Here is a 14664-nt window from a genome sequence, read left to right on the forward strand (position 1 = left end):
CACAAAAAAAGAAATATTTTATTATATTACTCCGAGAGGTATGTTGTTCCTGGGACCAAGATCTACAACTGGTGAAAATTAGAGAGTCATCCGACGTTCGGGTAACGAGATAGGGTAAGTGTGCCAAATTTCGGCCAGCTTCTAATTTCGGCCACTTTGAGTGTAATTTCGGCCAAGCAAATAATTAAAATTATGTAGGGGAATGTAGGCAGGCTTCGCACGTGTGAGCTTTCGAACGATGCGAATTTTCTCTATAGGGGAATATTGGCATGGTTCGCACAGATTGAACCTTCAAACAACGCAAATTTTCTCTTTATTTGCAAAGAGCTAGTTCGTCATTTCTTAGCCATAAGATAGATAATTATTAAGCTCATGAAACGAGCTGAGAAATGGTAAGTCACCTATTTGCAAATAAAGAGAAAATTCGCATCGTTTGAAGGTACACTCTGTGCGAACCATGCCTACATTCCCCTAGTTTTCGCGGGTTCACGGGGGTACAGTATAACAATCAGAAAAAAAAATTTTAATTGAAGATAAAAATTATTTCGAGAAAAACAGCAATGACGAACCCAAACCCCCATCGTGTGAACGCTGCCCCCGGGGGTAAGAATCGCACAAATTGTCATATTTTTTTTCATTTTCCTGTCCAATCTGCGGGTAATTTTGAATGGGAATCTGCGCGTAAATTTGAGATACTACTCTTCAGGACAAATTACACGGAAGATCTCAGGTTCTCAGGGCTTGTGGGTCATATAAACGTATTAAACTCGTTCCGTATGATGTTTTGAAATTTTCAATCCGTTGCGTCACAAAAGGTGGTCACAAACAAGGTGGCCGGAATTTCACTCAAAGTGGCCGGAATACTACCCAAAGCAATGGACACATTTTTATTAATTTTTCAATATTTTAGAAAGTGATTTAAAGAAAACAAAGATGATAAACTAGTTTTCAAGGTTCCACACAACGCTCCCGAAAAAGAAGTAACAAAAAATATTAATATTAATTAAAAATATTGCATTTCAAACTTAGGACTTCGGTGCTTATATGCAACTATGCCGAAATTTGGCACACTTACCCTATTTCGTCCATAATACGAAAATGTCGTTGAATCATTCCTAATAACGGGTTGTCAAAGTCAAAGGTTAAAAAGGCTCAACCTAATGGGGTAATGTTTGAGGTTTGGGGCTCATTGGAAAGGTTTTGGATTTTCTAACAAGCCTGAACCGGTTCCAATCGGCTACTGACCGGTTGTGAAACGATAATGAATTCTTGTCCGAAAACTATTGGTAATATTACTAAGTTATGCTGGGCGCGATTTTGAGTATTTTATAAATCGGGTTAAATCGGTTGTGAACCGGTAAACCATATAATACGAAAATATTTTTGAGGTATAGCATCTAAGTGAAATTCATGAGACAAAGATCAAAGAGGGTCCAATGTCTCATCCTATGGGTGCCACAATAAGATGGCAAAGTCCATTAGGACTATGAAGTAGTGGTCCTCTCTAAGGGATCCTAATCCTAAAGTGCGTATATAAACTAACGATTGAATAAATCATCAGTTCAATTCACTCTCATCCATCCTCTTATTATGCCACTCGGATGCCACACTAAGTAACATTTAAATGTCTTCTGTATCAATCGATAGAAGTTTAAAAACTCATGTTTGTAAAGAAAAATTATTGTGACCCGTCAAATAATATCTGCAGATATCTTTAAGATTTCTGTAGAGAAAATCTACACCTCTACAGAATATCTGCAGATAAATTCTGTAGATATTCTTACGAATTTTATTTGGGCTTGGGACAAAATTCGTCAGAATATTTCGGCAGATTTTCTGACGAATCTCTGACGTAGATTCTGTAGATATTCTGTAGATTTTTTCTACATTCCAGACTTTCCCGTCAAATAATATCTGCAGATATCTTTAAGATTTCTGTAGAGAAAATCTACACCTCTACAGAATATCTGCAGATAAATTCTGTAGATATTCTTACGAATTTTATTTGGGCTTGGGACAAAATTCGTCAGAATATTTCGGCAGATTTTCTGACGAATCTCTGGACGAATTTCTGTAGATATTCTGTAGATTTTTTCTACATTCCAGACTTTCCAGACAAGATGTGTCAGAAGAGATGGAAAAATTTTTCACTGAAGTTTGCAAAATTCTATAGAGTTATTCTTAGTAATATCACGGTGTTTATATAAAATAAAGAATTCTGCGACGCCGTGTTACAAGTAGAGAAAAGTGAAGTGAAAACTTTAAACAGAGTGTCGACCAAAATTTCGTGTTTTTGTATCATTCGATTGGCGATTTTTAAGAAATTAGTATTTTTGCTCGCAGTTTTTTTTACTTATCTAAAATGTGTACTCGGTAATGCTTGTTAAGCAGAGCATACAATTTTCTTTATAACTTCTACAGTTTCTTCATAAATCAACAATATTTTTGTGAAGTAATGGAGGTTATGCAGATTTTCTAGGGAGAAATTCTGCCGAGAATCTGCAGATTTTCTCTGAATGTACTAGAATATACCGTTAAAATTCAAAAAAACCTCCGAGTAAAATCGGCAGGTAGAGCAATGATTTGACGGGGATGAATCCGATTAGTTAATTTTATAATAGAAGCACTTTTAGCGTTATTTAAGCAAAAAAATAAATAGGGTAAATGAAGCTAATTCAAAACTAATTCCAAATGGAAATTTTTCGCTACTCCAAATGGAAACATCATTGTTTTCATGATAAATACAATACTAAATTACTATATTTTTATATTTTCTATACCACAGTTTCATTATTTAGTTAATTTTGCTCTAAATAAAGCGAAAATCCATTCATATTCACAAATTTTAATTTGTTAATTTCTCAGAAAAATTAAAAGTGTACCTTTTCATCATCGAAATTTTCATCGATCGACCATGTTTTCCAATGAAAAACACAATGAGGTGACTGTTGTTTATTCGTTTTGTTTAACATTTATGTCATATTAGGTGAGATTCTTAATAATCTCACCTACTATAATCCTAACAAAATTTCATGTCGTCCGATCGAGCTCAAACTTGGCCAAAATGTGTTTCAGCACTTCCTGATCACGAATATATATGTGGCTAATTTACGTTCCCGGCCGGCCGGCCGGCCGGCCGCTCTTTGGAGCTTAATAGCTCCTAAACTAAAAAAGATATCGACTTGCGGTTTTCGGCAAAGGTTATATATCGGGTGAAAATTGCAACTTGGTGCATTGACCCCCCACCCCCTACCCCTCCTTCCGCCATTTTGAAGACCCCCCTTTTATTGTTTTCTCAATACCTCCGCCCCTATGGCATCGAGCGGGCTCAAATTTTAGTATGTTATAGCTGAGCCTTAGAGTTTTCCATCAATACCAAACTTAAGGTCCCCCGACCCCCCTGACCCGAGCTATAAGGGTCCAAAAAAATTTCTTAAAATGGCCATAACTCCGGTTCTAATTGTCAGAATTTAAAAAGTGAGGGCTTTTTGGAAAGCTCTCGTGAAATGCCACTTCCCCTTCTAACATCGCAAGTTCATAAAACCACCGCTAGGGGCGCTATTATTAAAAAGAAAATTTTTAAATCTTAAAAGTTAAATAACTCAAAAATTCCTTATGCAATCGGGCTGAAATTTTAGTATGTTGTAGACGTTGATTATACCTATCAAACAGAAAAAACCTTAAGTCGATCCATAACCCCTGACCCGAGCTATAAGGGGTCAAAGTTCGAACATTGACCGGCCTCTATCTCCGGTTCTAATTAACATAGCTGCCTAAATTTTACCTTTTTGGTTTCGTCTCAATGAGCACTTTCAGATGGAAGTTCAAAAAGTCACCACAGGTGGCGCTGTGATAGCGTCAAAATTCATCGAAATTCAAAGTCACTTTTCTCAAAAACGGCATTGTGCAAGTTAATGAAATTTTAGTATGTTGTAGTCCAGTCTAGGACGTTTCCAAAATGGTGTGTATGTGCACTGTGGTTTCAATAGAACCGGAGATATGAGGGGTCAAAGTTCACGAAATTCAAAAAATCATATCTCCGGTTCTATGTGACCGATTTTGATGAATCTCACCAAATGCTACAACTTTCTAGAATATTTGAACTTCGTGGGACCAACACCAGGGGCGCCACCGTCGAAAAACCAATTCCAATATCACATAACCTCAATTATCTCGACTGTCGCTGAACCGATTTTGATGATTACTTCGACATAATTGTAGAGCACATTTGTCTCTACATTTCGTCCATACATCATTTTCTACTCAGACTACGCTATCACTCCGATTTTGCCGTTTAAGTGTGAAAAAATTGATTTTTCCCATAATAACGCTTTGAAATCACTCAGATGCCAATTTGACTGCCTCTACTCCACCAAGACACTTAAAATAGGGTTTTAAATGGAAAGTCCCGCAAAATACAACAATTCTTTGATATAGTTGAAGTTCAACAAATGACTACTTGGGGCACTCTGGATGAAAAAAAAAGTTAAGAAACAAAAAACCTCGATTATCTTGGCTTCTGAGTAATCGATGAGTTCAAGTTCTACGGCAAAGTTATAGAGAACATTCTGGTCTACATTTCACCCATATATCACTTTTCTGCCAGTTCATCCAAATCCTTGATATTTTGGTTTAAATACAAAATTTGTATAATTTCACGAATTTGATTCAAGATAACTGAATGGCGTCTCCCAACTTCAGCTCCAAATCGAATTTGCATGCACTCCGAGTTAGCTCACGTTAAGAATCTCACCTACATAAGCCGGTTAGGATTATCTGTCCCTTTCTGACTAATTTCAGTTAAATTAAGTGCTAACTTTTATTGTTAGTTAACGGTACGTGAAGTTTTCAAATGAAATAATTACCTATTTCGTGAACAAAAAGTGAAGTATCTACAAATGCTTCAATAGGAAATCCCGGATATGTGATTTTTTTTAGAGAGATTTTTTTTTGTTTTAGATGATAAAGGAGAAAAGACCAGGAATAAGAACAAATCCTGCACTCAAGAGCAACTCAACAGGGTTTTGGAAGCCTTTCGTTGCGGTTTCACTTACACTCTTTGTCTCCAATTATAAACTTCCCTTGTCTCCATTTGGATTAATTTGTTTCCAATAGACGTATTTTACTCTCGCGTATTTTTTTGTATTTAAGAAGTTTTCAAATAATATCTAAAGAATTTTCACTACACATTAACATCCTAGAAGAGTCAAGGAACAAATTTATGTAATTCTCTTCAGAAAAAATATGAACTTAATGTGTTGAATCTTCTGTCAAAGTTAAAGCGTCTGAAAATGGTTCCGAATTAGGACATTTACCCTACAAATTGAGTTTTTTTTTATTTTGTGAAATGAGAAATTTGTTAAATTTAATTGAAATCAAAATGTTAGTATTTTTGTGAACGTTATTATTTCGTAAAAGGATCTTTGCAATACTTGCCAATAGGACAAAACAAACGTTAAAACCTAAGTCATTTGGTGAAACGAGTGAAAAATAAACACAAATTTTGTATGGTTAGACGCAATGTTTTATTCAACAGAGCTAATCTTCATTCATACTTTTTTTCTTCATGAAATCTTTTGCTAAATTCGCATGAACGGTAGAATGTTAATATTGTTTTGTACAAAAAAGTTCTTCTTAATTGGTTTTGTATTTTGTTCTTTTGGTAATACTTTCTAAATAGAATACTATTCCATATAATATAATATACTCAGTATATGAATTGTAAAACAGTTATTTAATTATTATTAATTTTTATTGATTTTTCTTCTGTTTTCACCATTAATTTTTAAATAATAAATAATATACTGTCGTGTATTGTGTATAATTAATTTAATATCATAGTGAGATTATTTTTTCTTAAAATTTCTTATACGAGTATAGTAAAATTGTAGGAGTACAATAGTTGCTGCTTTTCATTTTTTTTTAGAAGATATTCGCTTTGAGAGTAAGTAGAGATTTTTTTTGCATTGCAATCTCCTATTGCATTTTTTTTTCTAATTATAGATTTATAGTAAAAGAAGGATAGAAGAGGGTTGAATTATGAATCGTAACTCGAGTGATCACCACTGAGAGATGGAGGACTCGAAAGGGAACTAGAATTGTTGCTAGCGACACTTTTTCTCGGGGCTGATTGCATGTCCACCACCTTTACAGGCCATGTCGCGCGATAAAAAAAAGAAGAAAAGGCAAATCAATATTACCACAGTGTAACAATGTAAAGGGCATAAAAAAAACAGAAGAAATTAAACTTACCTTAAGGATGTCATGCAAAGAAGACATACTCCCGAGAGGACTCGGCGAGACAGGAATTGAGGGCGGTTGTTCCTTTGGTTTTTGTGGCGCCAAACGTTTTGTACCTAAAATGGTTGGAGACATACCCATTAATGGTCAATTACAGTTAAATAATTAGAAAATTACTTATAATGCTTTATTGATTGTAAATTCTGATAACACACGCGATACAAAAGAAAATTCCTTGAGAAAAGACAACTATTTGGAAATTTTTCTTTTTCTTCTTTTTCTCTATAAATAAATACAATTACCACTATATTTGATGTAAACAGACATTTATAATAATTAACGACAATTTTAAGGCAAGGTTGAAAATTTTAAATAAATAATCTTAATAGAAATAAATTGTTTTTTAGTGAATTCATAATTTCCCTATAACTCTAATTAAATTGAGTGATTTAAATCTTTCATTACTTAAAAAAACGTAGTAATAAGCTTGTAAAAGCTTATGGGTGGTGTGATTCTTTCTTTACAAATTAAGGCTGAGATAAAATCTGTTTTTTTTTTCTCTTAAATTTGTCAATGCAAAATGTTGCACAGAAGCAAGTTAATGTAATAAAATAACTAGTGATAAGTCTAGATAAGCTTGAGATTTTTTACAGGCGACCTATGAGTTTAATTATTAGTTGAATTTTTATTGTAATGCCTTCGGCACAACTTTTAGCTCGGTATAATTTCATAAAATCAAAATTCCCGTCCCTTTCTTTCTCAAAAGATTTGCATAAGTTTGTTCCACTTTTTCGGTCTCAAAATTGGACTGAACTAAATTTAATTTGGTGTGATGTTCAAAAGAAGAAGAAGAAGAGTGCGAAAGAGTAGGATAGACATATGCAAAGCTTTTAAGAAAGAAAGGGATGTGAAATTAGACAATACGAAATTTTCCTGATCTAAAAGGTGTGTCGGAGCCATAAAGAATCCGAAAGAGTCCAATTTATTCTTTTCGGCCAGGCCACCGAGAACCGTTTGCTCGACGCGATACTTTACCCACAAATTTCAACTCACAATCGAATTTTCACGCATTCCGAGTTGCAAGCAAGTTCTGTAAAGAACCTCAGAGACCTTAACCCTTTAAGGACGACTGGGTCACCCGTGAGCCATAGAGAAAATAATTTTTCCTGACTACCTGAAGTTATTCCTTTCTAATGTTTTTACCAAATCACAAAGTAGAAAGATGTAGGAATCTAGGATATTTTCTGCAAATCTCCAGCTACTTGCTATATAAAAAATATTTAAGCTCAAAAATCACGAATTTTCAAATTTTCACATTGATGCTTGAATTTTAATATTTTTAATATTCCTAATTTTTTTTAAGCAAAAACCTCTTATGACTAGAAACTATAATAACTACACATAATATTTCTCAACAAAGTAAAAATTGTAGTTTATTGGTATTTTCAGGAAAGATTCATAATTTTCATGGGTCATATATGACCCAATCGTCCCTAAAGGTTTAAAAAACACCGAATCTGTCACTAGTGGATTTCCAAGATTTGAGGTTAGAATGTTTCACGTTTTTGTTTATGTGTGCGCAAAATAGTTAATTATTCGTGTAATTTTTTGTAATAATATCAATTAGCTGAGATTTCCCAGTGCAATACTGACTGAAGAAGGTAATATTTTGATAATTTATAAGATACTTCTGCGTGTATGTTGTAAATTCATAACTTTTTATTCTTGTACATGACTTCAAAAATGAAAAAAAAATTTCATGATCCATGAACCCGAAATCATCCACATATTATGCCCGGAAAATAGCGATGATGCCGATATTCTGGTTCTGAACGAAAGCGACATAATATATTTGGAACAAGACGTGGATGAAGTGGACTTTGAAGTCTTCATCGAAAACGCATCAACTCCGTAAGAACTCCCGCCCGGATCCACAGCAATGTGCAACTGTACGTCTTAAATTCCCAGAGACAAGCAACATTTCATCTACCCATTACCTTCAAACATGTTTCGAAGAAAACTCAAGTGCACATGGTGCTATCAGAAAAAATGATTATAAGACCAATTGTATTTGTGAGGCATGCGACATTTATCTCTGTGTTACCAGTACTCGCAATTGTTTTGATGAATATCATAAAAATTAAAAATGAAATAAATAATACATTTTTTCATAAAAACAATTGTTTTTGTGTACAAGTCTTCAAGAGTCTTTGAGACCAAAAATTGAATGAGATATTTTTTAAAATTAATTTTTGATCGGTTTAATTTTTACTCGTACTCTAAATATTTTTTTTATTATTACAAATATATTCAAGTTACTTATCTTTCAAAAATAACAGAGCAAACGAGTAAACTGGTCGTCTGGAAAAGTTTGTGCTTTTTTACCTTTAAGGACGATTGGGTCATATATGACCCATAGTTTTCCAGGACTCCTAGGGATGGGAAAATTTATTTTTAACCATAAATCTCTTATTTAGGCTAAAATATCGAGGGAAACTTGATTTCGTTGAATTTCGCTCAGCGGAAAACTTCTCGTCCTTAAAGGGTTAAGCTTATCAGGACTTATCACTGGTTATCGTTTACTATTCTATTTAAAATATTTGAAATTAGATAGACAATAAATGAAAAAAAACCTTGAAATCGGTTAATAAACAATCGAATAATTTCGATATACTAAGGGTTGCGGTACACGGTAAAAACTTTTGGACACTGACCGAAATACTTCGAAATACGAACACTTCCGGATTTTTTTCACTTCCAACCTAAGTAATGGTATATTTGAGTAAAATACGCTCTTATATGAAAAAGTGTATCAATAACGGATTTTTGTCCAACAAAATGGCTGCAAAACATGACGTAGACGTAGGCCATATCACAGAGATCAGACTACGTATCTAGACATGATCCAGTGGCAGGACTATCAAATCCGGACTCCAATCACAGTTTATTACCATTTATTGCTGTATTTAGGCGAAAAAATCGCGTTCGACGAAGTCTAAACTATTGGCTAGCCTTTCAAACTAATCAAAATCGATATCCTAAGCAACAACAGCTTCAGGGCATGATTTGAAAAATCATTTGGAAAATTTTGGGGACGATGCAAAATAGTGGAAAAGGGGGAGGGAGATGGATATGATATCATCAACTTCTAGCCGACTACGGGCATTTAATCTTTGCCGTAAACCGCTTGTCGATATCTCTTTCCGTTTTATCTCCAGAAGTGGTTATACAGTATACCGTACGGGGGACGTCTACGAAAAATCGATTTTTAGTGAGTATCATATCCGTGATGTTTGTGTGACCAGATGTGTAGGTAGATACAAAGTTTGAATCCGATTTAACGAGGTCGGATTTCACTTCGAACTACAAAAGCTAAGATTGTAAAGAATCTCAGCTAAAAAAGCTCAGTTTGCGAAAGCAAATTTGGTGGTACTTATATGAAATATACTTGCTCATTTTTTGATTAGCCTAGCCCCAATAAAATGTAAAGCATATTCTAAAATCGGAACATACAACCAGAGAAGGGACGTTTCCACCGTTTGGTCCTGGAGGTGGGACTCAACGCTGAGACGACGGTGGACGCATGACCGCATCCGAGTATTATTAATAAGGGCGATTATGAAAGAATCACACCTAATTTTAGTATTTAAATTAATTGAACACTTTAATCAAAGATTATTTTCGATTTTCCTCCCATCCTGACGAGTATAAACTCCACAAACAAAAAATTGTGGTAAAATAATTTAAAGAAAAAATGTATGTTCTATGTAAATGGTCAAAATCTTATTTAATCAACTTTAAAATATTTATATACAAAAAGGAGATTGAATAGAATAACTAAAATCGAATTAAATTTTTTTATTAGTCTTTTTTTATATTCGTTTTGCAATAGAAAATACAAAATTGAAATAATATATTTTCTTTCGGAACTCAACTACAATTTTTTTTGAATCTTTTCTTTTCAAAACTGTGTTCAAATTGAAAATCTCTCAAAAAAAAAAGAATGCATTCACAGTTGTTAAAAAAAAAATTGACGAATAGTGAAAGTGAAAAGCTCATAGTATATACCGGCAATTTAAAAGCAAAACGAAATATAATAAATGAGCACTTAGCATGAAGAGAGCATCATGCAAAAAAAGAGAAATAATGAAAATGGTATAATTGAAAATGTACATTGACCTCGCGATGATGGACCCTTTAGATATATTCTCAAAGTGATCACCGTTCGGGGAAAGGGTTTGATCTAAAAGAATGCAATAGAGAATGGACAGAGAGAGAGATGACTAACTTTGTAGAAAAATATTAAAAGACTCACCGCTAAGTGAAGCCAAAGCACTGTTTGAGGAAGTTGGAGGTGGAGGAGCAGATCTATTGGTAGTCTAAAAGGGTACAAAAAGAAATAAAGTTATTAAATAAATTTAAATTTACCAAACATTCTGTAATAATGTCACTGTCAGTAATTTACATAAAGAAGTTTTTATAATAATCGTGTGATTTTTAAAATTCAATTAAAAGTAATTTGTATTCACTGCGTGCGATATTGTAGTGAAAAATTATTCATGATTGAATATGAAGATAATAATTTGGCCATCAGTTTACCTTTTGTTGAATTGTTTGATCGGCAGTTTCGATTGTTGTTGGAAGATCCAGCAGTCTTTGTTTCTGGATCCCATCTCCAGGCCCCATGTGAGAGATATGATTGAAATTGGTCGGCGCCGAGATCATCTTTGAGCGTCTATCAGTTCTATAGAAAAAAAAAATCAAATTTATTTATTTTTATTTACAGACTATTTTTTTCATTCTTTATTTATTGTCACTTACGTTCTGGCATTTCGATTGCCCTCTCTGAAAGAAAATCGCCTTTTGGGCTTTAATTTTCCCACTGGATCTGTATTTGTGATATTGATCAATTCTCCTGCAAATAAAAAAAAAGACAAAACCAATTGAAACACCTAGCATTAATATTTTTTTTTTTCAAATTATCCTTACTTGTATGAATATTTGCCAAATAAATTACAATTGGAGAATCTACCAAATAACTGAGAGCAATATTTCCGTAGCAATTCAATGGGACAGATCGCTTGAGTCCAATCGATTGAACCCAATCGGCTGTCTGACAATTGAAAACATCTAAATGAGTTTCGCAGAAAAGTAGCAAATGCCCATCAGAATATGCTAAAAGAATTAAATATATTTTTTTTAGTAAATTTCTCCCTTGATATAAAAAAGAAATAAATTAATTAAACTTACTTATATGAGTGGGAACTGCAGGATACATTATCTCTCGATCACGTGATTTTCTTCCATTGAGATCTACGTAAATTGCTAGAGTTTGGAACACTAAAAGCAATTCACCTGGAATTAAATTAATAAAATTTTTCTATTATCTACCAAATAAGAACAAAAGGATTATAAATTTACCAGGAGATCCTTGACTTGACTGAATTTCAATGACACGACATGCATCTACAGCTGAATAATTGAGAAAAGCGCAAATTTGATTTTCCGGATGAACAAGTGCTAAAAGATAAAAAAGTAAAGAATAGAAATTATTTCAGATTTTTTTTTTTAATATTATAATCTTAATTTTGTATGGTGATAGTTTTTTTCTGATTCTTTTTTTTAACTCTTTAAGAACGAAAGGGGACACCAAGGGTGAAATGATAACTTTTCGATACTATCGAATCGACAGTATCGATAAATCTGTATCACTTAGATTAAGTGAAGTCCGTTTGCCCATCTGTCCGGCTTTTATCACGCCTAGAGCCTAAACGATTAGAGATAAACACTTGGGATCTTCGAAGCCCCCCCCCCCCCAGGAACCGTTCACGTGCCCCTCATTTCTACCACACCTTTCCCTTCCCCTCCAAAATAATGTTTTTTGGATTACTCGAAAATACGTCGCGTCATTTTTTTTCATTTTTGAATGTTTTAGAGATAAATCCGATTCAATGCGGATAAGATTGTTTTAGATTAAATCCGATTCGATGCGAAAGTCCTCATTCCCATTTTTACTGAAAAGGCTTTTTGATTCCTCGAGTTTTCCGATCCAATTTTTGGGTTTCTCGAGTTCCGCGAAGCCTTTCTCAGACAATTGTCAAAGATTTCCCAATATGAGTAACTCCTTGCCGCCATTTTAATCTAAAACCATACTAATGCTTTAGCTCAATTTTAATCAATTTTTGCGGATCGAGTACGCATTTTCATTAAAATTTAGGTAAGGGTAAATTTCCTAATTCAAAACCATTTCCAGACGCTTTAACTTTGACAGAGGATTCAACACATTAACTTCATATTTTTTCTGAAGAGAATTACATAAATTTGCTCCTTGACTCTTCTAGAATGTTACTGTTTAGTGAAAATTCCTTTGACACTAATTTGAAAACTTCTTAAATACAAGAAAAATACGCGAGCGTAAAATGCTTCTATTGGAAACATATTAATCCAAATGGAGACAAGGGAAAGTCTCTAATTGGAGACAAAGAGTGTAAGTGAAACCGCGACGAAAGGCTTCCAAAATCTTGTTGAGTTGCTCTTGAGGGTAGAATTTGTTCTTATTCCTGGTCTTTTAACCTTTCCCATCTGAGACAATAAGAAAATCTCTCCAAAAAAAAAAAAATCATATCTCCGGTGATACCTATTGAAGCATTGGCAGACACTTCAGAAAAACCCTTTTTGTTCACGATATAGGTAATTATTTCATTTGAAAACTTCACGTACCGTTAACAATAAAGATTAGCACTTAATTTAAATAAAATTAGCCAGAAATCTGACAAAAATTATAAACGAAATGAATAAACAACAGTCACCTAATTGTGTTTTTTCATTGGAAAACATGGTCGATCGATGAAAAATTCGATGGTAAAAAGGTACACTTTTAATTTTTCTGAGAAATTAACAAATTAAAATTTGTGAATATGAATGGATTTTCGCTTTATTTGAAGCAAAATTAACAAAATAATGAAACTGTGGTATAGAAAATATAAAAATATAATAATATAGTATTGTATTTATCGTGAAAACAATTATGTTTCCATTTAGAGTAGCGAAAAATTTCCATTTGGAGCAGGTTTTTAATTAGTTTAATTTACCCTGCACTGAGAAAAATAGAGGGTGTGAATAACTTTTTTCCTCATAACTTTAACACTTTTTAGGTGTAAAAATATATCAGCATTTTTTAATGTTAATTTTACACATTTTTATGGTTAAATTAACATGAAAAAGGGTAACTTTAACCCCCAATACACCTAAAAAGGGTAATATTTACACCGATTTCGGATCAATACTGCAGGGTAAAATTAACATTTCCGGAATGTTATTTTAACTTTTTCGGATTTCTCTCAGTGTACAATTCACGAAAACTGGATAAAATTTTTGCATTCTAATTTGTGGAGTATTGAAAATTGAGGAAATTATATTAAACTTTACAAATTATTCTAAATATACTTACACATGGCTTGAGCGTCTCCATGAAGAAGCAAATAGGCAGTGAATCCACTTTGATGACCCACAACGAGACGGGAATCAGTGAGAATCTGCAGACTCTGCACGGTAAATGACACAGAAAATTCACAAACTTTGTGGTGTCGACATTTGTTCCTGTTCACTTCGTAAACAACTATTTGGGATATATTGTTCTGTCGCTTCAGTGCAATCACAATGCTGTAGACATTCTGTGAGAAGCGACGCAGTAAACCCGTACAAGCTGTGATGCAATTCTTCGATTCTGCCACTTTTATCCACTCTACATCGGGTGTTTCAAGTCCACGAATTGGCAGGAGGCGCATATGTCGTTGTTTCCCACACAACACTGCAATTATTTGTTCTTCCATAATGTACCACAATTGGATGATCTTTTTGGATTCTCCAATGCGTGCCACTTCGTTGCGATCGAGATCAACACAGAAGAGACCATCTTCTGTACCAATAAGCAATCGATCTGGATCTATGATTACGGCACTCAAGGCATTGCGAATGAGCGTCAGAGAGCTATCGATCACTTCACGAACACGAAAGATTGCCGTATTGGGTAGATTGTTGCGTTTAAGGATACGATGTAGTTCACTGAGGGCTACCACCCATTTGGCCCTTTCTGACTCCGAATCAGCTAGCATTAGTGTTTGCAAAGAAGATCCACCGTCCAGAAGAGAAGTCGTTATCTGCATAAAAATATCCGAAAAATATTCGAAAAAATAGAAAAAGTTTGATTTAATTAAAATTACACTGGGAAAAAAGAGGGTGCGATTAACTTTTTTTCCTTATAACTTTAACACTTTTTAGGTCTAAAAATATATCAACAGTTTTTAATGTTAATTTTACACATTTTTAAGGGTAAAATTAACATGAAAAAGGGTAACTTTAACCCCCAATACACCTAAAAAGGGTAATATTTACACCGATTTCGGATCAATACTGCAGGGTAAA

The 14664-nt window shown here is 33.8% G+C and overlaps 1 protein-coding gene across 1 annotated transcript in view; it reads right to left on the reverse strand.

Annotated features, from left to right (window-relative positions):
• Positions 1–5501: 5501 nt before the first annotated feature.
• LOC129801448 (serine/threonine-protein kinase Genghis Khan) overlaps positions 5502–14664 on the reverse strand; it is a 38457-nt gene continuing 29294 nt past the window's right edge. Inside the window, exons 14-22 of the mRNA XM_055846510.1 lie at positions 13691–14399; positions 11662–11760; positions 11491–11595; positions 11230–11415; positions 11062–11155; positions 10840–10984; positions 10556–10619; positions 6253–6356; positions 5502–6145 (exon numbers count right to left, since the gene is read on the reverse strand). Of these exons, the coding sequence (XP_055702485.1) occupies positions 6038–6145; positions 6253–6356; positions 10556–10619; positions 10840–10984; positions 11062–11155; positions 11230–11415; positions 11491–11595; positions 11662–11760; positions 13691–14399 (1614 nt within the window). The 3' untranslated portion in view covers positions 5502–6037. The remainder of the gene's footprint in view (positions 6146–6252; positions 6357–10555; positions 10620–10839; positions 10985–11061; positions 11156–11229; positions 11416–11490; positions 11596–11661; positions 11761–13690; positions 14400–14664) is intronic.

This window comes from Phlebotomus papatasi, chromosome 2 (genome assembly GCF_024763615.1).
Source record: "Phlebotomus papatasi isolate M1 chromosome 2, Ppap_2.1, whole genome shotgun sequence".
Classification (NCBI taxonomy): domain Eukaryota; kingdom Metazoa; phylum Arthropoda; class Insecta; order Diptera; family Psychodidae; genus Phlebotomus; species Phlebotomus papatasi.